At 66.4% G+C, this 24,825-nt stretch overlaps 3 protein-coding genes across 7 annotated transcripts in view; all 3 read right to left on the bottom strand.

The window, feature by feature from the left end:
* The window catches only part of DLGAP3 (DLG associated protein 3), a 28,493-nt gene extending 13,152 nt beyond the window's left edge, over positions 1-15,341 (bottom strand). For 2 of the 5 annotated variants that reach the window (XM_049820801.1, XM_049820802.1), the window contains exon 1: positions 15,050-15,340. The gene's annotated coding sequence lies outside the window, so the exon portion shown is untranslated. Of the gene's footprint in view, positions 1-9,839; positions 10,345-15,049 lie in introns of those variants that run through there. The other 3 variants (XM_049820803.1, XM_049820804.1, XM_049820805.1) reach the window with 2 other exon arrangements.
* A 2,667-nt stretch (positions 15,342-18,008) lies between these two features.
* Positions 18,009-20,721, bottom strand: LOC126047248 (platelet-activating factor receptor-like). The gene is made up of 3 exons (XM_049820628.1): positions 20,694-20,721; positions 20,004-20,079; positions 18,009-19,071 (listed from the first exon to the last, which is right to left on the bottom strand). Exons 1-3 carry the CDS (start codon positions 20,719-20,721, stop codon positions 18,009-18,011), a joined length of 1,167 nt encoding a protein of 388 aa, XP_049676585.1.
* A 386-nt stretch (positions 20,722-21,107) lies between these two features.
* On the bottom strand, positions 21,108-22,638 carry TMEM35B (transmembrane protein 35B). Its single transcript, XM_049820152.1, has 3 exons — positions 22,453-22,638; positions 21,666-21,846; positions 21,108-21,574 (listed from the first exon to the last, which is right to left on the bottom strand). The coding sequence occupies exons 1-3, from the start codon at positions 22,558-22,560 to the stop codon at positions 21,444-21,446; spliced, it is 420 nt and encodes a 139-aa protein (XP_049676109.1). The 5' UTR covers positions 22,561-22,638; the 3' UTR covers positions 21,108-21,443.
* Between the last annotated feature and the right edge of the window lie 2,187 nt (positions 22,639-24,825).

Genomic DNA, 24,825 nt, shown 5'->3' with positions numbered 1-24,825 from the left:
GAGTTACCCCAAGTCCCCATCTGAGCAATTACTCCTGGAGCAGAGCGAGGAAATACGGCCACGACGCGCCCCAGCTGCCAGGGATCCCGGCACGGCCGCCGGCACCGGGACTCCCCGCCACAACGCAGGTGCCTCCAGCTGCCGCCGCCGCGGGGGGAGCGGGACCCCCTGTCCCGCACAGCCCAGCATCACCCGCCCGGACACCCTCGTCCCCAGAGCCGATACCCCCGGGGCAAGAGCCACGCTCCTGCGCCAGGGCGTGCGAGGGAGCCAGAGCATCCCGGAGAATCTGCCAGCGGAGAAGGGAGCCTGGTGCTCCATCCTTGCAAAGCCCAAACCTGGATCTTGGCGGATGAGCCACTTCTTCAAAAGCCCCGGACAAGTGTGGAGCGGCCGGGGCTGGCAGCCAGCGCCCGTGAAGAAGTTGGCCGAGGAGGAAAGAGGTGGCACGGGGAAGGGGCTGTGCCAGCATGCCCGGGTGGGCACGGGCAGAGGCAGGGGTGGCAGGGGTGAGCTGCCCCAAGGCACAGGCACCTCCGGCCCCCTCGGCCCCCCAGCGATGCTCATCCTGCCCATGGGAGCTGGGACACGGCACACGGGGAGCCAACTGCCAGAGGTGGGACCCCACGGCCAGTGCAGCAGGGACGGCGAGTTGGGAAACCACCCTGGAGGGACCCCCAGGCCAGGCAGGGCCCCGGGGACCCCAGCCCACGCCAGATGGCACAGGGTTCACGGGCACCATGCCGCACGGATAAGCACCCATCACCGCTTATGCCCACGGACAGCTTCCCTCCCACAGAGGCACTTGACATCTGCTCGTGGTGCCTGGGGCCGGCAGCAGCCGGGACGCTCCCCCAGTGCCCCTCCAGTGCTTGGTGGAAAGGGGGGACGTGCAGGTGACCCCGGGGAGCCCGGCGGGACAGAGAGCCGACGTGAGACCAGGGCGCTGGACGTTCACCTGCGGCAAAAGGAGGGGATAAGCAGGGGCATCCCCCCGCATCACGCTCACCCTGGGGGCTCTGCCCACATCCCCACCGGGCACCCTGCTCCAGTGCCCAGCAGAGCCCCGGGAGGGTGGTGGGGTCCAGGGATCCCCCAGGAGTTAGATCTGCTGCCACCGGAGGACCCTTTCCAGGCATCTGGGGGCCATGGCAGCCCCCCCAGGTGCTGCGGGCTGTGCCAGGGTCCCCAGCTGGCTGAACCCCATTTCCCCACCACCTCCCCGGCTGTGCCATTTCACCCTCCCCACCTGCACGCAGCACACTGTTGGAGCAGGACGGGCCCTGCTCCCTGGGCTTAAAAAGCCACTTATCTCCCCAGCCACACGGTGTAATGACTTAAGCCAGGGATCACGCCAAAGCTGCTTTGGGGAGGTCGCGGCGGCACAGTGTTAGCGCCGAGCGCGGCAGTGGAGACGATCTCTGGCCGTCCCCTGCCCGTCCCTGCCGAGCCCTCGGGCGGGCTGGCCCTTCCATCCCTGGCTCCGATCCTGCCGGGCGCTCAGTCATGCCAGGGCTCTCACCTGCCACTGGTGTTTCTCCGTGCCCCGCTTTCCCCAGCACGCGGCACCCTCCGCTCCAACCTCAAATAACACCCATCCCAACCGGTTCCCTTTGCAGCACCGTCCCGTCCCACAGCTCTTCCCACAACGTGGCCGCAGGGGCCAGGGTTTCCAGCAAGCAGGACCTGGGAACGGCGAGGAAGCAGAGCCCTTGGTTCCCCGTGCCGGCAGGGATGCTCCGGGCCACCATGCCCCATTCCCAGGCTGCATCCCACCCCTGGGGCCGGGGCTGGGACAGGCACAGCGAGCCCAGGGCTCGGCACAGCCCAGCTCACCAGTGGAGGACCCAAACTGCTGCTTTAATGGATGGGCTTAATTTGCAAAGCTGATGAAAACCTAAATATTTAAATACATAATTCTGCACAATGCTCTTAGCGCAGGCCTGGCGCAGGGGCAGAGAGAGGGAGGGTACACGGCTGGTGAGCCAGGGGCACGGCGGGGATGGGGGGCATTCTGGTGGGACCACGTCGGTCACCCACGTACTGGCATCCCCATCACGCACAGCACGGGGACAAGCGCACGCCCTCACCCCCGCAGCGGGCAGCGCAGGCAGGGTGGGTGCCATGGGGTGCTCTGGCCACGGGTTACTCTGCCATGGGCACCGGGGTCCTGCTCCGCCACCAGCCTCCAAAGCGTCCCACAGGGAGATGTGGGGAAAGGGGAGCACGGTCCGAGCCAGGGAGCTGCAAAGGGTGGTGGGACAGGCCCCTGCAAAGATTACACCACCGATATTCCTGCTACAAGAGCTTAGAGATAAAAGAGATTTACAGGATTTACCAGCAATACAAATTGAATATTTAATTTTAGCTGCAGGGGAGGAGTGGGGGCTCAGCCCCAGGGGCACGTGGAGGTGTGCGGGCGGTGGGTCCAGGGGCTGCCCTGCCTCCTGGGGAGGCATTTCCAGCACTCAGGGGAAAACCGATGCCAGAGCCGACACCAGGGACCGGGCAGCTCCACGCTGGTGGGACCGGACACCCTCTGCCCAACCTGCCCCTAATCCCAGCAGCCGCTCGCCAGCTGCCAATGTGCAGCACAGCCTCCGCTGCCACGTGTGGCCCCAGTGCCAGGGATGCTCCGGGGGGTGGGGGGGGGGTGCTCAGGAGGGGCCCTGGGCCCCGCATGCTGCCCATGGGCCAGCCCGGAGCCAACGCTCGACTGCTGCTTGCTTCGCTGTACTTCTCCCCTGCCCTGATGAGAATGTCCCCAACGAGGCTGTCCCTGGATGAGGATGTCCCTGGATGAGGCCGTTTGCCAGCCAGGGCACGGACTGTGCCAAAGAATGGGGCTGGAAGCAGCAGGAAGGGATGATGGAGCTGAGCACTCTCTGGGACGGGGTGGAGAAACCCCAAAGGTCACCCGGCCACCCCCTGCAAGGCCAGAGCAGGGGCAGGGGCCAGGCAGCAAGAGCCCCCAGCCTGCCGTGGGGACGGGGCTACCGGCTGGCCCTGAGCCCCAGCACGGGGGGTCCCCACGGTGCCACCGAGCCAGGTGCCCGTCCTGCCTCGCCACACCACGGCCGGGCACGCAGCGCCGGCGCGGGTGCCACCACGGGGCGGGCTGGGGGAGGATGGTGGAAGATGAATGAGGGAGTCGGGAGGCTAATGGCATTGTCTGGAAAGTAGGTCGTGTGCTGAGCAAAAAGATATTTATATCAAAGCTCGTTCCCCCGCAGAAGCTCCCGAGCTGGGCACAGGCAGCACCGCGAGCCCGAGACCGTGGCCCCAGCACCCCGCGGTACCCCACACCCCCACAGGACCCCCTGCCCGGCCCCACACCCAGCTCTGCCATCCCGGGTACCCACAGCCCACCAGCCCCAGGGTGGCGACGCCAGTGGGTGCCCCGGCTGCACCGCTCATGGGGTGGCAATGCCGGAGGTGATGTTATCCCGACGGAGCAGGAGCCGCGGCAGCTCTTCGCCTTTGGCTGACCTGGCTGCAGGCGCCTGGCGATGAATGGTACTGGGTTATTTTTATTTTAATGTAACCTTTGCCGAGGCAGAATATTCCCGCGGATGCTCCCCAAATGGGCACAACCAGCCTGCGCCAGGATGATCACGGCAGGTCCTGCCCAGCTCAGCCCGGTGCCGGCTGCGGCACCGCGGCCCCTTTTCCCGCACCCAGCCCCGGCCACGCTCCTCGCAGCCTGCGTCACCCCTGTCCTGAGCTTCAGCCAGGTCTCAGCCTTGTCACAAACCTCAGCCACCGCTGAGGGGAGACCCGTGCTCCGGGTCCCCTCCCTCAAACTTCCAACCTTCCCAGAAAAGCCAAGAAATCCCAGCAAGCCCAGATAGAGCCAGTGTCTGCCAAGAGGTTTTGCCCCCTCCAGCCATGCTGCACCAATGGCTGTGGACATGACCCAGCCAGCAGCCCCACGGCCACCCAGCCCGGCTCTCCTGTCCCCATCCCCATCCCGTGCCTGGGCAGCCTTGGATCCAGCACGGGAGCAGGTTCATTTCCCGTAATAGCTGTGTCAGCTGAATTTACAGCTTCGCTCCGAGTTATTAATAATAATGGCCTCACTCTTAAGTAGGGCTTTTCATCTGCCTCAGAGCCCTTTCCAGAGGACGTCTGTGGCATTATCACCATTTTATTCTCGTTTCAGTGGGCAGGAGAGCGAGACAGAGAAGGGACGGCCATCCCTGCTGCCAGGCAGCCGAGTCGGGGTGTGCAGTGTACGGCCCCATGGGGAGCCCGGCCATGAAAACCCCCGGGGAGGCTGGAACGCCCTGGCCCGGCGGGAGGCAGCCACCGTGCTCGGACTCATGCTGGCCGCCCTGCAGTGATTTACACCGGCGGCAAGCCCGGGCCCCGCCACGCAGATAAATCCACTTCAGGCAGCAATAAACCAGCATCACCGCATCGGTAATCTGCAGCGTTCCCACTGTGGTGAAAAATCGAGGGGCAAGGTGCTACTGCCGCTGCTCACACGCTTGTGCCAATAAATCCCGGTCCTGTGTCAGCAGGGGCACTGGGAGGTCTCCGGGGTGGAAATCCCTGGCGGAGCCGGGGGAGTGGGTGCCACTGGGCACCCGTGGGAGATGCCAACAAGGGAGACCCAGGAACAGAGCACCAGCCTGGGGATAGCAGCAGCACATGGGACCCGCAGCAGCCACGTGGGACCAGGGACATCCCTGAACCGCCCCTCACGCATCCCCCCACAATGCCCACCCGCCCCGGGCAGCACCGACGTCTCCGTGCTGCGCGCCGCAGTGGGGCTCTATCGGCAGATTTATTTCCCTGTAAAAGCGCTTTGATCTGAAGTTATTTTTTGTTTACTAGCAACAAGGTATTGTAAATACATCTTTGCCGATAATTATAGAGTCTGGGCGCACACCTTAATCTCCATAAAATATCAGATGCTACAATTTGCCTGATTTAATGAGATTGGAGGCTGATAAGCCGCTGAGGTAAGCTGTAAACTTGGGGGGGGAGGAGGGAAATTATTGCAAATGTGCTAAAACGCCTTCATCCTCCTCCTCCTCCTCCTGCCGCTGCCACGTGCCCAGCCCAGGAGCATGTGCCCAGCCCCATAGCCCCCTGCCCAGCTCCCAGGGTGGGCCCAGGCTGCGCCACAGCAGCTTCACGCAGGGATGGGCATTTAGGGCAAACGGAGCTTTTTATACAATTTACCTCATTAAAACTCCAAGAGCCGAGAGCAGCACCGAGGCCTCAACAAGCCGTCCGCGGGGCTGCAGCCGGGGGCTCTGCCTCAGCACGCTCTGCACCCCGTGGGCCCCGTGCCGTGCCGGGGAGGGTAGGCGGCACGGCACTGCGGCCGCGATGCCAGGCTGGGCAGAACTACCAGGCTGGGGCACAGGCAGGTACACGTGCACATGCGCACGCTCCCGTGGCGGCAGCATGCACGGCCGTGTGCCGGCGGAGGTGCGAGGACAGGGTCCCGAGGGGGTGCGGGGGCACGGCCGCGCTGCCCCGGGGAGGTGTGCACGCTGGCATCCCACGCTGTGCAGGGATGCGTGCATGTGTGTCCATGCGTGTGCAGCCCTGCCTGGCACCACCGGACATGCCAAGGACAAGCTGGGGCTTGGGGGGGGGGGGTGTCCGTGCCGGAGGGGGTCTGGCCCACGGGGAGCTGCACGCCCAACACCACCCGCCTGCATGTACACGGCCGTACCCTCGCCATGTCCCTCCCCAGACACGGGTGGGGGTCTGTGCCACCATGTCCCAGGTGTCCGGGGTGGGGGTCCCCCTCCCTCAGTGATGGGGGGGCCCTGCCTGGAAAGCAGGAGGCTCCTCCCGGTAACGAGCACCACCGTTTCCACAGCAACCTTAAAGGCCTACAGCTGCTGCCTCGCTAACGAACCTGCACTGGTAGCGTTCCCCGGGGGACACCGAGCACCGTCCCCCTGCTCATCACCCCAGCCTTGGACCATGGCACCCTCTCCCCCCACCCACCAGCCCCCAACCCGTCTTCCCCAGCTGGCTTCTGGGCTCACCCGTAGCCCCCCTCCTGCACCGAGACCCCCAAAAATGCAGACCCCTTGCACCAAGTGGGACGGGCAGTCCTGAGCCGTCCCTGCTCCTGCCCGGACGGGCACGAGGGGCTGGTGGTGACCTACAAATGTCAGGCTGATGCGTTAATTAATTTCCCTCTTCCTCAGGCTGTTATCAGATGGAATAAGACGTCACCTGAGACTGTTAATTGGGCTAATTATTCCAGTTTCAGATTTTAAATAATTAGTTACTGTTGTCTCCAGCCTTAATTCCACAGTTTTCTAAAAAGGTCTGGTGGATCCAGGCTCCCGAAAGCCACGAGATGGGGCAGAGGGTCTGCAGTGGGGGCCCAAGTTCACCGAGCCCCCCATGCTGGCTGGGGACACTGGGGACGGCACAGTCCCCACCAGCACCGTGGTGGGAACCCACCTCATGGTCACACTGGAGCTGGCAGGAGAGGGACATCCTCTGCCTCGACGGCAACAAAAGGAAACCAGGAGAGAGAGGAGGAGATGAAGGCAGAGGGTGAAGGATGGAGGGCCGGGAGGAGCCCTCCCCAGCCCCCTCCTCCCTCCCTACACTGAAACGGTGATGCCTGCTTCAGGCTGAGCTCCCCCCACCAGACTGAGCCACAGTAAACCCCCCCCAGCAGCACCCAGGTCCCCCCGGGTACCTAATTCCTCTTCGTTTGAGGTTAGGCTCCCCAAGGGGAAAATCTCAGCCCAGCGTTTTCAACAAATGCGATTTCCCCACGGGGCTTCCCGGCTGTTCGGAGCAGAGACACGCACCGTTCGCACAGGACGCCGGGCAAGAGCGCAGGCCACGGGCAGCACCCACCCTGCAAAGGGCCACGGCGGCCAAAGCGATACCTGCAGTCCACGGGGTCCCCGCAGAGACCACCCGCCACCCCGTCCGGGGCATCGGCAGAGAGACGGGTGCCTGCCTGGGTGGCACGTGCCGGACGGAGGGAGAAGCCGAGCCGGCTCAGCCCCCCAGCCTCATCCTCTGAAGGAACGCCACGCTTTCTCACAGCCTCATTCCCCGCTATTAATAGCCTTCACTAGCCTCCTCGGGAGCCATTTGCATATTTGATTGCAACTCCGAGGCGGGGCAGGGCCCTTCAATCAGCTGCTCCCGCAGCCTCATTTGCATGGTTTGACATTTTGTTCTGGGAGCGCCGACACCGGCACCGTGGTGGGGGGACACGGCTCGGGGGTGGGGGGTGCAGGGGTGGGGGGCGCAGGGTCCCCAGCCAGCAGCGCTGCCCGGGGGGGGGCGCCGCATCGACCCGGGCTCACCCAGCAGAGCCGGCAGCACCTCTCCGGCCTGCCCTAAACCCGGCAGGGCGTGATGGAGCCTCGCTGGCCCACGTCCCCGGGTGCCCCGCTCTCCACCCCGACCCCGTCCGACCAGCGCAGCGGGGGCAACCGGCAGCGCCCGGCGGCGGGCGGGCCCTGCCCGGCCCGGCAGGCAGGGAGCGGGGTGGCTGCCGCGTCCCGCCGGCCCCGTCTGCCGCTGCCGCACATCAAAGGGCAGGGGCAGGCCGGGACGTCCCCAGCGGAGGGGGGGGGACCCCGAGCCCCCCAGCGCGCCCGGCGGGACCCCCGGGGGGGAAGCGAGGAGGGGTCGGGACGCGCTGCCCCTGCAACCGGCCGGGCGGGCGGCGCCGCCGCGATCAGCACCGCGGACAGCGCCCGCCCGCCGCGGCCACCGCGGCCACTGCCACCATGGCCACCATGGCCACCACTGCCACCATGGCCACCATGGCCACCATGGCCACCACTGCCATCATGGCCACCGCACCCACCATGGCTACCACTGCTACCACGGCCACCATGGCCACAACGGCCACCACTGCCACCATGGCCACCATGGCCACCATGGCCACCACTGCCATCATGGCCACCGCACCCACCATGGCTACCACTGCTACCACGGCCACCATGGCCACAATGGCCACCACTGCCATCATGGCCACCATGGCCACCACTGCCACCATGGCCACTGCGGCCACCATGGCTACCACTGCTGCCACGGCCACCACTGCTACAATGGCCACTGTGGCCACCATGGCCACAATGGCCACCATGGTCACCGCAGCCACAATGGCCACCACGGCCACAATGGCCACTGTAGCCACAATGGCCACTGTAGCCACAATGGCCACCACTGCCACCATGGCCACCACTGCCACAATGGCCACCACGGCCACCATGGCCACCACTGCCACTGCCTCCATGGCCACCGCGGCCACCATGGCCACCACTGCCACAGTGGCCACTACTGCCACAGCCACCACGGCCGCCACAGCCACCATGACCACAACTGCCATCACACCGCCCGGCAGCACACACCACAGACAGCCGCCCCGCAGCCCCGCCACCAGCCCCTCTCACAGCCCCAGGCCAGGGACGCGCCAGGCGGCGGCAGGAGGAGCCGGGCGGCTCCAGGGCCCCGGGCAGACACGGCCAGGAGCTGTGTCCCGGGATGCCCTTGCTTCCACCTGGCTCTTGGCATCACTTGGCAGGAGAAAACAACCCAGGGTGAGGCGTGGGATTGAGCCTGAGGATGACGGGGATCGGGAGAGGGCTCTGCTAATTCCCTCCCTCCTGCCTCAGTTTCCCCTCCATGAAAACACAGCGAAGAATACAGGTTTGTCTCGTGGAGAGGCAAGGTGGTGAGGGAAAACCATGGAAAGGCACAGAGGGACCCGACTGCCACTGCGACTGTGCCAAGGAGTGAACCGAAGACAGGCAGGCCTCGACGCACAGATGTCAGCACCAGCTGTGCCGCTCCCTGGCAGCGGAGCCGTCTGGCAGGCAGGCAGGCAGGCAGACCCGGGGCTCCCTGGTTCCATCCGTGGCCCCACACACAGACACCGCAGAGGGGACCCCGTCTCTCGCACACATGGAGGTGCAGCCCTGCCCCGCTCCCCACGCTGCTGGGACACGCTCAGCCCAGTCACCCTGGGACTCTGCTCCCTGCTCTGCTGTCTGGAATGCAACGGGCAGGCAAATGAACACCCACCCCACAGGGGGCTCGGGCAAGGCCAGCACGGCCCCCCAGCTCTGAGCATGCAGCAAAGCCTCCCCCACACAGAGCCCACTCCCTCCTCCCTTTCCCTGCAGCCAGCCATGGACCCCAGCGCTGCACGACTTGGGGACAGCCAGCGCAGCGTGGCCCCGTTCAGAGCTGGGCCTGGAGCAACAGGGTCTCACCCCCCTCATCCTGAGCAAATGCCCGAACTGAGACCACCCCAGGGCTGAAGGTGTGGGGTGGGTTGACCCTGGCTGGACCCCAAGGGTGAGCTCAGCTCAGGCACAGCCCAGGCTGCCATCCGCAGCGCGCGCAGCCCCTGACCCCGATGTACACAGCCCCTGGCCCCCAGCCCCAGCACGCACCCCGCAACGTGCACAGCCCCCCGCCCCAGCAGACACAGCCCCCAGTCCAGCTCAGGGCTGCAGGGAAAGGGAGGGGAGACTTCTGGGCTGGGAGCTCCCCATCCCGGCCGGGCGAGCTTCAAGGCTGTGCCGAGGCTTGCCTGGGCAAGGGCTGGCTGGGAGCCATACGCTGCACACCGAGACGAGGAGGTGGCTTCCAGGGAGGAGGATTCGGCCAGGAAAGGGTTAGGAGAGGCTCTGCACGGGGGTGCGGGCTGCCTGAGGGGGCTCCCGTTCTGCCCGGGCTGGGGGGACTTGGCTGCACCAGCACCGCGGGGCTCTCCCTGGAGAGGGGCTCTGCAAAGCATGGAACCCCCCCTGTACGGAGCCAGGCCCTCTCCCCTCCCGCTCAGCAGCCCCTTCTCTTGCCCCCACCGCCCCACTCACCCTGCCGCTGCTGCTAAGCCATGAAGTTGCCCGCCTGGGCTCGGCAGTCGCCGGAGGACGGAAGCAGCGCGGTGGCTGGCTTCGCTCTCTTTCTGCGAAATCCCCGCGAGCTTCCCATGCCCAGGTTAGGCCGCGCAGCGTGCGGCCGCTGGCTCGGCCGGAGGCATCCCCGGGATCACGGCCACCCACGGCAGCGTGGCGGTGGCCACGCTCCCAGCGCCTGGGCCAACACCGGCACCTTCCAGCCGGCGAGAGGCGGTGGCGGAGCCGGCGCCCCTGCACGCTTGGGACACACCCACGCGCGCTCCCCGGCGCGCTCCGGCCACCCCCGCACACAGCCACGCACCCCCGGGGAAGGGGGCTGCCTACGCCAGCAGCGCCCGTACGCCCACGCACCGCACCGCCGCATCACCACGCGCGGACGGACGGACACGCAGCCCCGCGCGCCCAGACGGACACACAGCCCCGGACGGATGCTCCGCACCGCTGCATCCCCGTGCACCTGGACGGCCACGCGTGCCCCGCTGCTCCTGCACCGCTGCGGTGCCGCGCACCCCACACCCTCGCTGCTCCCACCCCACCGCGTCCCCACCCCCCCCCCCGCCCACGCGCTCTTCTGCACCCCGCAGGCACCTGCGCACAGCCCTCGCCCCCGCCGGCCCCCCGCACACCCGCACCCCCCCGGCACCCACCGCGGCTCCCCTGGCACGGGGCTGTCCCCAACTCCCCCCCACTCAGCGAGAGCCCGGGGGACCCCGGGGCAGATGCGTGTCGTGACATGGAACACCAAGACCGTCTCTCGGCTCGGCTGCACCCGTGGCACCGACGGCACCGACCTGGGGTGCATCAACCGCCGCTGGGTCTCCCCCCGACCCACCGGCTGGGGACACCGACCCAGCTGAGCTGCATCACCACGGCGGGGGCTGCCACGTCCAAGACACGCAGTGTTTCCCCAGTAACAACAAGTTCGCCATCCCCAAACCGATGGGCCCAGGGCTCCCATTCTCACCACAGCCCCTCCAGCCCCTTGGGGAGACAGGGGGGTGTCCCAGGCTGATGCCACAGCACTGGGGATGGGACACCAGCAGGTCCCCCACTGGGAGTCATGCTGGGATTCGGTACCTTCAGCCTTCACAGTCCTCTCGCTCTGAAGCGGCACCCCCACACGCCCACAGACAGGCTGTTCTCCCGCTCTGCTCTGCCCACCAAAAACTTCAGCTAATTCCCAGCCCAAACAGCTCCCGGCCCTGCTGGGGGAGAGGGCCAGGCAGGCAGCGAGACTCCTACCACCGCCGCCTGCCACCCGAAGCTGCTGGTTTAAGGCCAAACAGACCCTCGGTGAAACGCCGAGCGCTGGCAACCATGCCACAAACATCTGCTCTTCCAACAGCATCATGATTCACAGGCTATTAATTGGGGCTTGGCAGCGCTGGGAAGTGTTTGCATCCCCTGGCTTCACTCAGAGCCACAACTCGCTGCTGACGAGGTCCATGTGCCGGGGAAGGAGCCAAACCCAGCAACGCACCGGCCGCAGCGGAGCTGCGCCAGGACAGGCACGCAGGGCACGGTGCCCAGCTCCCGCACCCGCCGCCCAGCCCCGTGGGACCAAAGCAGAACCAGCCCCAGGAAAACAGCAGCAGCGGCACTCCGTGCTTGCCAGGAGCGGTTGGCACCGCCGGCACAGCACCACCGGCACAGCACCGTTGCACCACGTGGCAGCCCCAGCGCCCACCGGCCCCAGGTTGCGGCGGGGAGGCTGCCTGCTTTGGCTCCCACCCGGCCGCGCGTGGCAGGATCTGTGGGTGCTGGTGATGCTCTTGCAAGTGTCCGGCTCCAAACAGCGCCATGTTTCTGTAGGGTCTCCCGGCTGCCTCCGTGCATCGCGCTGAGCGGCTCGCTCCCCAGGGCGCCGGCATCGCCTGCCGCCACGGCTTCAAGGGGAACCACAGAGCAGCACCCTGCTCGGGCAGCACCAGACAAAGGCTGTGAAAAGCCTCCTCTAACAACAGCCAAGAGATATCTGGATTCAGAAGCTGATTAGAAACCATGTCATGGCTCCTTCCCGCTCCAGCATTTGGGGAAGAGTGAGCTGCAGGGGGGGGGGGGGGGGGGGGGGGGGGAACGGGGAAAATCTAATTAGGATTGAGGGCAGGTTGTAGAGGCGCTGACACAGGAGCTGTGGGAGCACAGCGGCTCATGGGAGGGGGACACTGGGCAACTGCAGCACCCCCAGCCCCACGGAAATGGGGAAAGTACAAATTAATTCTCTTTAATCTGATGGCCACTTGCTCTGCTGCCATGTGCCACCGCCATGGCTGGCAGAGAGCAGCCCAACCTCCCCGTGGCTCGGCTCGTGTGCCCATGGCAGCCGTGTCCTCTCCGTTCCCCCGCAGCCGACACCGTACGGCCCTGGGGACGAGCTGCTGGGCGCTGGGCAGGGCAGAGGGAGCAGAAGGAGCTCGATCCTGCCCAACTTGGGGGAGGTGAGCGTGGGGTGAGATCAGAGCCTTGCCCCCTCCTTGGATCCCAGGTGACCCCCCCCCCTACGCTGCTGCTCGTAGGGGGACCGGGCATCACAGGGCCATCGAGAGGGCCACAATCCCGAGGCCACTTTGGCAGCACAGGCATTACACCCGGCTCTCGGGGACGGCAGAGCCCCGAGGCCACGCTGAAGGGCGCTACGCAGGGTCGGCGGCACCGGGCGCCGCTCGGCATGTCCCCGTCCCCTCGCCTTCCGCTGGCACCTGCCGTGCTCCGTGCCACCTGCACCGCGGGGATGTCCTCCCCCCTGCGAGGGAGGGAGGCTGCCACCTCCAGCCACCCCATCACCGGGATGTCCGCCGGCACACGTCCGACCGCGCAACCCCGGCCCCCGGCCCTCCCTGCGAGTCCCCCGGCTGCCGGCACGTCTCGCCTGCTATTCTTAGCTCTCCAGCGCTGCGCTCTCCCGGCAATGGCACCGTATATTACTATTATTGCTGGCTGCCAACGTCTTGAAGCAGGCAGCCAGGATCGTGGTGGGGCTTCCACACCCCTGGTGACCTGTCATTCGGTCCCTGCCGAGCTCTGGTCTTCAACAGGCTATTTCAGGAAATCCAATTTGTTGGGCAGAAGGAGCACGAGCCACACATTCAGCTCCTGAGCAGGATCCAGGCTCCTCGTGTCGCCGCTCAGATCCAGATTTTAGCTTCGCCCATGATGGCAATAAGGGCCAAGAGTCACCTTTGGCTCCAGATCCAAATTTCTGGCTGGGTGGGATCCAGGGTTTCGGATCAGCTTGTCGGAGAGACACAAGCGTCTGCAAAACCTGGATCTGGAGCCCCAGCCCCAGCCTCAGCAGCACCACCTGGGCATGAGGCCCCAGCGCGGGGCCTGATCCTGCCCTCGCAGGTGGGCAGACCCATGGAGACTTAACGCAGCAGCACGGCCACCAGCCTCGGGGCTCCCGCACGGGCCCTGTGTCCCGCAAGTCCCGGCACGGCTCTGCCTCCAAGCTAGTGATGGAGAGGCTGAAGGAAATGTCCTCCCCCGGACCCCCCAGCCTGGGCTCCCCATTGCCCTCCGCTCCCTCCCCGTGCCTTGCCTAGGCTGGCAGGGGCCAGGCAGCAGGAGGGCTGGGTGCTGCTCCTCCAGCCCACACAGCACAAGCCCTGGCTCTCAGGAGGGAGGTTTGGGCACCGAGGGCTTGGCACCAACTCGCCCAGGCTGGGTGGGGATGCCGTGGTTTTGTCACCCCATTCTCTGCAGCAGGGATGCCCAGAGCCGGTCCTGGTGCCCAGGCTCGGTGGGGTAACAACACCCAAGGCAGCCCCAAACACAGCTCACGGCTGTGCCGCCCCACACCGGTGCTCTCGCTGCCCCCGCAGCCAAGAGGGGCCCCTCCAGCTCAGATGCTCCACGGTCACTTTGATGGCTATTTTTTCCCCTCTCAGCCCTGCCGGCGCTCAAATAATGCTTTGGAAGGGCTGACATGCCTCCTTCCAACCTCCTGAGCGTGGCTGTGGCCGTCTCCCTGTGGCCATCCCCCCACTCCATCCCCCAGCAGACGGGGTCCTCAAGGTCTGGGAGCCACGGACGTGTGTGGGATGACAGTGGGAGCACAGGGGCGAGGAACCCAGATAGATGGGAAATGACATCCTTTTCCTAAAGGAGAATCTGCGCTGCTGGCCAGATCCAGCACCGATTTTACACCGAGGGAGGCCACCTGCTCCCAGCCCGGGCTCCCACGGGGGCAGCCGGCACCCAAGAGCCCTGCTCTGTCCCTTTCTGCCCGCTCGGAGCTTTGTGCCCGGCCCCGGGGAGCAGGCAGGGAGCCCCTGTGGGCAGCGTGGCCCCGCACCCTGCGAAGGAGGTGACGTGCAGGGCTGGATGTCACGGGATGGAGAGAGACGAGCGGTCCCAGCGCCAACTTGCTCTGCAGGTTTGGCACAGGGTGGAGGGACCACACTGGCTCTCCCAACAAAACCCAACCGTCCGGGAGAAGGAAGGCGACGAGAGGAGACGGACCCCCAGACCCAGGCCCCCCGAAAAGCTCCCCTTCTTGCCTGCCAGGCGGGGTTGTACCACGAAGCCTGGATGTGCGGCGAGAGTCACAGCTCGGCTCACGCTCTGCAGCAGCTCCCAGCACCTACCGGCAACCCCGGACCCGCACCGGCCCAGCCGGCACACGGCTCCCGCACCCAGCACCAACCCCCCCCCATGCCCACAAGCTGGCGAGAGGGGAGACCACCGGGCTGGGGAAGGGTCCTGGGCCTGCCCAGCCCCGGCCCGAGCCCTCCGCAGCAGGAGAGCGCCGGGATGGCTGGTATCGCCTTCGGGGGGAGAGGCTGGAGGGGCCGAGAGCTTCAGCCCCTTCCCCAAAGCCTCCGGCAGCAGGAGATGGGGGGGGATGCCCGCACCCCTCCTCCCGCCCCCGCCGGGGGATCCTGACCCGCTCCGCTGGCTGAGCCGAGCCCCTCGGGGCCGGTGAGATGCCCCCAGCCATCTTGCCGGCTCTTCCCACCCCCCCCCTCGCCCAGCACCCGCTCGCCGGGGCTGGATGGGTCCCTGGGCGACACGTCTCGTCGTCGTCCCCCCCGGAGCCTGTCCCGCACGGCTTGGGGAGAACCCCCTTCCCCCCCCCACTCACGCTGGGCACCCCGGATCCCCCGGGACGGTGCCCCACGGTGGCACCCGTGTCCCCCCCCAGCCCCGGCTCCCGCCGCTCTTACCCCGCTCCCGCCGCCTACATCCTCCGGCCGCTGCCGGGCGGTTCCCCGGCGACCCGGTCCGGTTGTTCCCGACCCGGCTGGTACCGGAACGATTGGGTTAGATGAGGTTGATCCCGGTTGGGATGATCCCGGCGCGGGGTGGGCGGCAGCATGCGAGTGGCGGCGGCCCCGCAGTGCAGCGCGGATGGGCGCGGAGCGGTGCGGAGCGGTGCGGAGCGGTGCGGTGCGGAGCGGGGCCGCCGCCGCGGCGCAGCCAAGACACGGCGGTGGATTTTCCCCGGGAGTCAGAGCGGGAGGTGGCGGCGGAGGCGCAAGATGGCTCCGGTGCGGCTCTGCCGCCGCCTCCCGGCGCACCGGGACCCACCGGGCCAGAGCACCGGAGGGAAGCGGGCGGGGGATCCACGCGTGGGGCCGGGGGAGCTGCCGCCACGGTGCTGGGCTGGCAGGGGGAGAGGTGGTACCCACCCGTGAGCATCCCCCCGGGGCGGCGGGGGCACCCCGGGACCCCTCACCCACTCCTGTCCGTGGCCCACGCTGCCTGCCCGGGACGTGCCCGGGGTACAGCCGGTGCGGCCCCCCCAGAGACCACCGGCTGCCACCCACCCGGCGAGCCCCTCGCACCACGCCGTGTAATTTGCTAATAATAATAATTACGGCACGCGTGGGTTAGAAGCGCGGCGGAACAATGAGCCGGTTAACGCCTCGCTGCGCGCGGTGGCGGGAGCCGCACCGCGGGCACGTGCCCGGCCTTGGCACCGTGCCGGTCCCGAAGGCGCCCGCCACGCCGCGTGCCCGAAGAGCAGAGGGACGAGGCCCAGGCAAATGCCTGGAGCGGGTTTTTAAGCAACCGTGTCCTGGTGTTTTGTGTCCACGTCTCAGCGCTGTGGTCCTTAGCCAGGCCGGCTGCGTCAGCGGGCAGGGCTGTCCCCAGCGGTCACAGCATCACCCACCCAGCGGGACGGCCGGGGCTGGAGGACACGAGTGTTTCTGCCGGATGGCACGGGGCCGGATCCAGGCCTTGCTCCCGGTGCTGCGGCTCTGCAGAGCCACCCCCCATCTCAGGGCACTCTGCTCAGCACCCCTGTGGTCCCTGTCACTGCTCCCCCTGCCACCGAACAGTCCCTTCCCCAGGATACCCCGCCAGAGCCAGAGCTGGAGCTGGGGCTGCCCCCACCCTTGGCATGCAGATAGACCCCCCAAAAGTCCTGCTGCCCCCAGGGAGGGGAGCCCCAGCCCCAGCCCCAGCCCTCGCCAGGCCCTGCGGCGCACCGCATTGCCGCCGGCATGGCTGCTCCTGCTGCGTGCAGGGAGAGGAGCTCTGCCCACCTCCCTGAGCAGTTATATAAAAGGATTAAAATTTAATATGAACTTCAAAAGGGGAACAACTGGGTGGTCGAGGACGGCTGGGCCAGGGCCAGGTGCGGAGCTGAGGCACCCTCGGTCACGTCCCGGCACTGCGGCGTGTAGAGCCCAGCTCCGTCCAGCCTGGCCCGTGGGCACGGCTGCATGGGGCCAGAGCAAAGTGCCCGGGCACCACGGGCACCCAGGTGTCCCGCGAGCCTGCGCTGGGTTAACTGTGCCGTGGTCTCCCCGAGTCACGACGGTGCACGATTCCCACGGCACATGGCGACTCCGTCCCCCTGGGGCCTGGCCTTGCCCCGTACCTTTGCCTCCCCCCTCGGCAGCTGAGCAGCCTTTGATAACCCACCGCCGACAGGCACAGCATCACCCAGCCGTCCCGGTGCCCGGCCGCCACGCTGCCTGTGCCGTGCCGGTGGTGCCCCATGCAGCCCGTCTCCTCCCGCCCGATGCTTCACGCTTCTTTCCCAGGCACCGGTGGGTTGGAGCATGCTGGAAAGCAGCCCTGTGCTGGGGGTGGTGGGGGGGGGGCGAGACCCCCGGTCAGGGGGCAGCTGATGGACCCCGGCCCCCGCCACGTGCCCCAGAGCCCATGCGGCTGCGCAGCACCCGCTACTCCCGTCCATGCAGCGCTGGGAAGCGGGGCTGCGGTGGCAGCAGGAATGAGCCAGGGCTGGGAAAACACCATCTTCCGCCCACGCAGCCGCCCACGGCCCTGTGCCGGCTTCGCCGCCCCCGCCGCACGCCAGGGCTCGCCGGGAAGGTGGGCGGCAGGCGCTGCATTTGGAGGCTGCGCTGTGCCCACCGTGGCCACCCACCCGTGGGCAGGGTAGGGGATGGGGTAGGGGGGGGAGCAGGGTCCTGCAGCCCCCGGAGCAGGAGCTGCCCCAGCGCAGGCTCCTGCTGCGGGAGCGGGGCTGGGAGGATGAGGATGGGGGGCTGGCGCTTGGGGGACCGGGGGCTGCCCGGCACCCAGCTCCCTCCTGGGGCACGGGAGCAGCTGGCACCGCTCAGTGTGCAGCACAGGCGCCTGCCAGCAAAGAGACTGGGGAAGCCTTTGGCTCATTTGTTTTTAATCCTGGCCGAGAGCAGGAGGGATGCGGGTGCGAGGCTTGGGCACGCTGCAGAATGGGACCGACCGCACTTAACAGCCCCCCCTCCCTGGGCAGCCCAGCTCATGCCATGGGTGGTTTTGATCATACATGTCCCCACGGGATGGAGACCCCCCGGGAGGGGACAGCAAACCTTGGGCATCCCTCCCCGTCCTGTCTCACCAGGTCCCACCACGGCTCAGCCTCTTCTCACAGCGCCTCAGCCCCCCCCCCCCCCGCCCTTGCCAGGCAAGCTGTCATCCCGGTGCCTGCGAATGCAAAGGGCAGGATCCGTGCGTGAACGGAAACCGTGGGCTCGTGAGCGCGTGGGGATGCGCAGAGAGCAGAGCGGGGGTGGGAGAAGGAGGAGGAGGAGGAGGAGGAGGGTGCACACAAAGCCAGAGCTCCCCCCACGCTGCTCCCCATCCCCAGCCGGGTGCCAGGGACCCCGTCCCACCGAGACCGTGGCACCGGGGCACCTGGGGGGCAGGACCCCGGTGCCCGCGCCGCTACGAGGAGGCGAAGGAGGACGCACGGACGCTGGGCACGGGCCCGGTGGGGGCCGGCGGGGAGAGCGGGAGGCACCGGCCGATCTTGCGCAGGGTCCGTCCCAGGTCGGCGCGGAAGCGGCGGATGGAGAAGCAGTAGATGAGGGGGTCGAGGCAGCTGTTGAGGCTGAGCAGGGCCACGCTCAGCGCGTGCAGCACGTCCAGGGTGGCGGGGGTCCTGCAGAGCGGCACGGGGGGCCGGCTGCCCACCCAGGGGGCCAGCGTGAGGTGGTAGGGGGCCACGCAGACCACGAAGACTAGCAGCATCCCCAGCACCATGGCGCGCGCCTGCTGCCGGTGGGAACCCGGCGAGGAGGCGGCAGCGGGCACCGAGAGCGCCCGGGCGATGGAGGCGTAGGTGCCCAGCACAACTAGGAAGGCGACGGTGAAGAAACCCACCATGGCATAAGCGTACGCCCGCTGCCGGCCGTGCTGCTCGAAGCAGGCGGTGGCCCCGGCGCGGGCAGGGAAGGTCTGCCACGTGGCCAAGGTGGGCACGGAGCAGCCCAGCCCCAGGAGCCAGGCCAAGGCACAAGCCAGCGCGGCCCCCCGGCGCCCCGTCAGCGGCAGCTCCCGCCGCGTCGCCCGCACCGCACAGTACCGGTTGAAGCTGATGAGCGCCATGAAGGTGACGGCGCTGTAGGTCGCCAGGTAGTAGGCGGCCCCGGCCAGGCGGCAGGCAGCCTCCGAGAGCAGCCAGTCCCCCCCGGCCAGATAGTAGGGGATCCAGAGGGGCAGGGTGAGGTTGAAGAGGATGTCGGCCAGCGTGAGGTTGATGAGGTAGATGCGGATGGCCTTCCTCACCTTGCCACTCTGGAGGAAGACCAGTAAGGCCACCAGGTTGCCAGGCAGCCCCACGCACAGCACCAGACAGTAGACAGCGGGCACCAGCACGAACTGCACGGGGTCGCTGGACACGCACTCGCCGGGGTGCCCCGCCGGCAGCGGTCCCGGTGCCGAGCTGTTCATCCCAGGCTCCTGCAAAGACGGGGTGACGGTCAGTGGCACAGCCCTGAACACAGCCCTTGGGCGACAGGGAAGGGACATCGACACGGACAGGATGACTTGTCTGGCTGGCACCCACGGGCACCGGAGGCAGAGCCCTCCCGGCGGACATGCCATCGCCTGTCGGAGGGGCTCAGCCTCCAACAGCTCCTGGCAGGAGATGAGGGGCTCCAAGATCCCCTCCCATCCCAACCCCAGTCATGTCCCCCCACGCCCCGAGGGAGCCCGGAGGCCACCGCTAGCCACCCAGCTGGGGCTCCCCGGGGATCGGCAGGCGCAGCTGCACCGCGGCCGAAGGGCAGAGCCGTGGCCGGCGGCACCCGGAGGTGCTGCGCCGGCTCCAGCTGGCAGCTGGGGGGGCTTAACACCTCCCACGCAGCCGCGTGCCTGCTGGGGCCACACAGCCCCCATGCTGCTCCCAGCACCCCAAATCCCCCCACGGAGCCCGCCCATGGGGAAGTCGCCCACTGGCTCAGCGTGAAGTGGAGCGGAGAGACCCCAGCGTGGGGAGGGGGTACGAGCACGGGGCCGGCAGCCCCCCCCCCCGTGCTCCCCAGTCCTGCCAACCCCGCTGTTTGCTAGTCCTGGCCATGGAAAACCCCACTGTGCCGCAACGGCTGTATCCCTGGGCTGCAGCTACTTCACCTCCCATCACCACCTGCCCACACCTTGCCAACGGCACTGAGTCACCCAGCGGGTGTTTTCCAGCATGGCAGGGCCGGATTCGGCACACGCAGCACCCAGCACCAGGCCGAGGCACGGAGGACATGAGCTGCCGAGCCTGGGGGTGGGATTCAGGGCTCATCCCGATGGGCTTTAGTTGTTCTGCAGAGCCAGCGCGGACCCCCAAGGCCCCCCAGCTCCCTCAGCGGTCCCCCTTTCCTCTTCCTTCCCCCACCCCTGTTTGCACAGGGGATGCTCCATCTCACACGTGCCGAGCTGGTTACTTACCCCACCGCGTCGGGCTGCGTCCCCTCCGGCTGCTCCTCGCTGTCTAATCCAACGGGGCTGGGGAAGGCTTTAAGTGCTGGGGGGAGGCAGGGGCTGCCTGAACCCCCCCGCCACCCCAAGCCCCCATAGGGGTTAGTGCCTGCGGGACAGCAGCTGGAGTGGGGTGAGCACCTGCGTGTGTATGTAATGGGGGATTCCCCACTGGAGCCATGCTAAGACCCCCTGCGCCGGCTGACGGGGCTGGGGCTACGCAGGGGGGGGCCCCCCCGCGTAGCCCCAGCCCCATCTAGGACCACTTCCCAGGGCCTTTTTCCCACCCACGCTGGGATGAAAGTGGCAGAGGGTCAAGTTTCTGCACCCAGCAGCTGGGGAAAAAGAGGGATGCCCTGAAAGGGATCAAAGCTGGAATCTGCCTCCTCCCGGCTCTTAGTGCTTTTGTTGGCTTCAAAGCTGGATTTAGGGGGAGCAGCACACACACACACACACACACACACACCGGCTCTGTGAGCATCCGACTCGCTGCTTTGTGTGGTCCTGCAATTTGTGGATATTCCTTTGGAACACCAAAGGTGCCAGCCCAAGGTGGTTCAGGTCCCGCTGGGGGTATGGGGGTGTTGTACCCCCTCTGCTCATCCCAAGACAGCCAGTCTACCCCCACAGCCATCCCAGCCGCCTTGCTGGGAGACGCACCGGGTTCAAACGTGGTCTTGGGGTTCATCCCGAGTGGACCGCGTTGACCCTGCCCATCCGAGTTGGCAGAGGGGTCCCTGTGGGTGGGGGGCCCGACTGGAGCAAGATGCCCAAAAAGCACGTGCCTGCCCGGGCACAGGGTTTGGACGGTCATGCTGTCACTCCCTCTGGATGTGCAGCAAGCGGTGTGGCACGTTGCTGGGTGTCTCCGGGCGGCCGGGGGGTTCCCGCCTGCGTGCGGGCTCTCCCCACCGGCTGTCTGCCTCTGCTCCAGCTGCCACCGGCTCCTGCCTGTCCCCAGACCTCGTCCCCGGGCACTGCTCCAGGGGACCAGGACCTCCAGCCCCAGGACGTCCCCTCAGCCCCTGTGGCTCAGCGTGGGGGGAGGCAGAAATAAAGAGGGGAGGCAAAATATGAAAAACAAGAGGCTTTATTCCAAAATATGAAAGCCTCCAGGAGAGCAGAGCCAGCCCCAGCCCAGCATGGCCAAATGCTGAGAAGAGCCGGACACTTTGTGCGAGTTTAGCAACAGAACTGCCGGAGCGGTGGCGGTGCCACAGCCACCGTCCCACAGCACCAGCCCGGATCCTGCGGCGTGGGGACAACCAGCACGACTGTCCTCGGCAGCGGCAGGAGAGGACACACCGTGCACCAGCGACAATTTACCTCGCAGGATGCGATGCCGGCCCTGAAAATACCGTAAGGGCGTTGCTCCCCGCCGGCCGAGCCGTCCACCCTTCCCACCTCCGGTCACTCGAATTTGGGCTTGGGGGGGTCCGCGTGCCCACGGATGTTGAGCAGCAAGAGGAGGCCGAGGCAGAGGGTGGCAGGGGCGCACATGGCCAGGGGCTCCCGCAGCACCAGCAGCGTGTAGATGGCACCTGGGCGAGGAGCAGAGTGTGGGAACCGGGGTCCTTGCCTGAGGGTCCCCCGAGACCCCGCGCAGGGCGGCGGGCGCCCGTTCGCTCTCACCGATCATGATGACGCTGAGGATGAAGTTGCTGATCTCCTGCAGGAGCTGGGGCCCGAACGCCAGCAGCAGCCCGGTCACCACCTCCACCCAGCCCACCACCTCCAGGTACAGTTCCGGCTCGGGGACAAACCCGAATTCCTTCAGGGGAAAGACTTCGGCGAACCGCACGAACTGCGACTTCTGGGAAGGGCGGGAGGGGAGCGGAGCTGCCCTGAGCCCTGGGTTGGGGGGCACAGGCCCTCCGGCGGGGTCTGCTCGGCTCAGCCCTGCGCCCCAACGGGCTCAGCCCCTTCCCCAGAAAGGCTCTGCCCTGCACCCCAAGGGGCTTGCTCACCCCAAAGGGCTCTGCCCCCCACCCAGCATCCCAATCTGCTCGCCCCCCGCAAGGGCTCAGCCCTCTGCCCCAGCACCCCAATGGGCTCAGGGTCCATTTTTATATAAATAAAATCCGGAGATTTTCCCGGAAAGGCTCTACCCTGCACCCCAAGGGGCTCAGGCTTGCTCACCCCGAAGGGCTCTGCCCCGCATGCAGCACCCCAACCTGCTCACCCCCCCAAAAAAGGGCTCAGCCCCGCGCCCCAGCACCCCAACGGGCTCAGCCCCTTCCCCAGAAAGGCTCTACCCTGCACCCCAATGGGCTCAGGGTCCATTTTTATATAAATAAAATCCGGAGATTTTCCCGGAAAGGCTCTACCCTGCACCCCAAGGGGCTCACCCCTGCACCCCAAAGCGCTCAGCCCAGCACCCCAAAGGCTCGCTCCTGCCCCCCCCCGCCGCCGCGCTCACCATGTGCCGGTGCAGGTCGGCCGAGAGCTGGTCCGAGAGCTTCAGGGCGCCCGTCAGGAGGAAGAAGAGCCCGAGTAGGACGCGGAGGGCGGTGAAGGCCGCCGCCATGGCGGGGACGGGCGGGGACGGCGGCGGCGGCCGGGCGGGCGGGGCCAGCGGCGGATCGGCCCGGCTCGGAACGGCCCGGGGCTGCTCCGTGCCCTCCCCGGCCCGTCCTGGCTGGGGCAGGCAGGAGCAGCGACCTCCCCCCCCCCCCGAGCCGTGGGGTGCTGCTGGGGCAGGGGGTGCTTAAATCTGCAGCTTCACCCCCCCCGAAGCTGTTATCCCCCCCCCCCCCCCCCACTCCCCACACCATCTTCCCACCAAACCAGAGTGGAGTGAAAAAAAAAATAAAAAAAAATTAAAAAGTGGGGAAAAAAAACCCCAAACCAACCCCAAACCCGCAGCTGCGGCTTTGTGGGTGCCGTGGGCGCGTCGAGCTCCACGCCAGCACCCGCAAACGGCCGCTGGCTCCGGGCGAGCCGCCTGCCCGCAGCTCTGCGGGGTCAGGCAGCGAGCTGGTTACCGAGGCAGCCGCAGCAAGGATTTTCTTCTGGCACCAAGGAGGAGGCCTGGTTGGGGTGAAGGAAGCGGCTGCCGCCATCCCCGGGACCTGCGTCACCGCCTGCGCCAGCGCCGCTCGCGTCGTGTCTCGGCCGCTGGCACGCACCGAGGCTCCTGGAAAAGGCAGCCTTGGATGGGCAAGAGCCAGGGCCCAGAGGAGCCGCAGGGGCACTGGTGTTAGCGTGGTTCAAGTGGAAATATTTGGTTTTAATGCCAATAAATCACAAACAAGGAGGAACTGCTTTCCGGGCACCGGGAAGCACTGCATGGCATGGAGGGCACGGCCGGCCTGCGCCGGCACTGACCCCGGAGCAGCCGCGGTGGCCCTGCGTTGCCGCCTTGCAGGGGCTGCCGCGGCCACTTGGCTTTATGGCAGTGCGGCGGCACTATTTTTACACTTGGCAGCACATCGTTGCCCGGCTCTGCTGGGAGAAGCTGCAGCGAGCGCAGCCAAGGAGCTGCTCATGAGGAGTTGGAGCTTCTCCCTGCTCCGTCTTGCGAGCTGAGGGATGATAAACAGCAACAGGCCAGGGCAGGCTCCAGCCCTTCTTGTGCCAGAAAGCCCCTCGGGGGGGGGGGGGGGGGGAACTATTAAAAAACCCAAAACAACAACAGAAAAACCCCTCCTGTCCTGAACACTGGATTGCAGCAGCTCAGCACCCTCAGAACCGCAGCGCGGGGGTCGTGGCTTCAGCGCGCTGGCGTTACCGCAGGAAGCATTTGTCACTGCTCCCAGGTTTGTTGTTCAAGCAAGCCAGGGAGACACCCACCCGCAGAAATCATCCTCCTGCAGCTTAGAAAGCAGCAGCTCCCTTCTCCAATAGCGGGGTTTCACCCCCGCCCCAGAGCAGAGCCCGCTCACAGCCAGGACAAAGGTTGCTGCTTTTTTTTTTTTGTGCAAACATTGTGAAACCATTTCAGCATGTTTGCTCTTCCCAGGCAGCCGGGGCTAAGCCCAGGGCTGTCCCAGCACCACTGATGGGGCACCCGGTCACCATCCTGCCTGGGTGGGGGTCACAGCCCCCACACCATTCCCAAGCCCTGGCAGAGCAGCACAGCTCAGAGAAGCCCCCATGCCAGGAGGACACGATGGCAGATAAATGCTGCTGCCTGGGTGGGATGGGACTCTAACAGCATCCACATGGGATCTCATGCCTGCCCTCGGTCTCTGATTTATTTTTTTTTAATTATAGGAGCTACTCAAAAGCAATGAAACATTTGGTAGAACCAGGTGATCAGCTTTGCCAGCTAGAGGACAACAACCCACTGGCATGGTGCCCAGCCTTTGGAGGAAAAACCTCCTTGCCGGTCCTCTACCAGGCGATGAGAACAGCTGAGGGGGCTTTTTGCCATCCTCCAAAACACATCCCATCTCAATACAGAAAGCAAATCACAGTTGGCTTATGAAGGGAGTTGTAGGAGGTGAAGTTCAGCACATTGGTTGAATGCTGGACTCACGTTCAGGTTGGAACAGTTTCACATAGGAAGCAGTCCATGCTGCAACAGTGGAAAAAGAAACTGGGACAAGTTACTGGAAAATAACAGAATTTGAGGGAAAAAAAGGCTGCGTAAGTCTGCAATAGCTGTGGAGACAAAGACATCGAAACCCAGCCCCTTGCAGTGCGGCTATTGAGAAACCACAAAACCTCTTCTTGCTGAAGCCTTTTCAGACCCCGGACAATACCACAAAGAAGTCAAATCAGAGAGTGAAATACCTCAGATTACCCTGTACCCAATTACTTGATTGCACAAGACAGTGAACAGCAGCAC

The sequence above is a fragment of the Accipiter gentilis genome, chromosome 17, assembly GCF_929443795.1.
Source record: "Accipiter gentilis chromosome 17, bAccGen1.1, whole genome shotgun sequence".
Classification (NCBI taxonomy): domain Eukaryota; kingdom Metazoa; phylum Chordata; class Aves; order Accipitriformes; family Accipitridae; genus Astur; species Astur gentilis.
The sequence above is the reverse complement of the archived record's forward strand: the minus strand, read 5'-3'. Positions and strand labels throughout refer to the sequence as shown.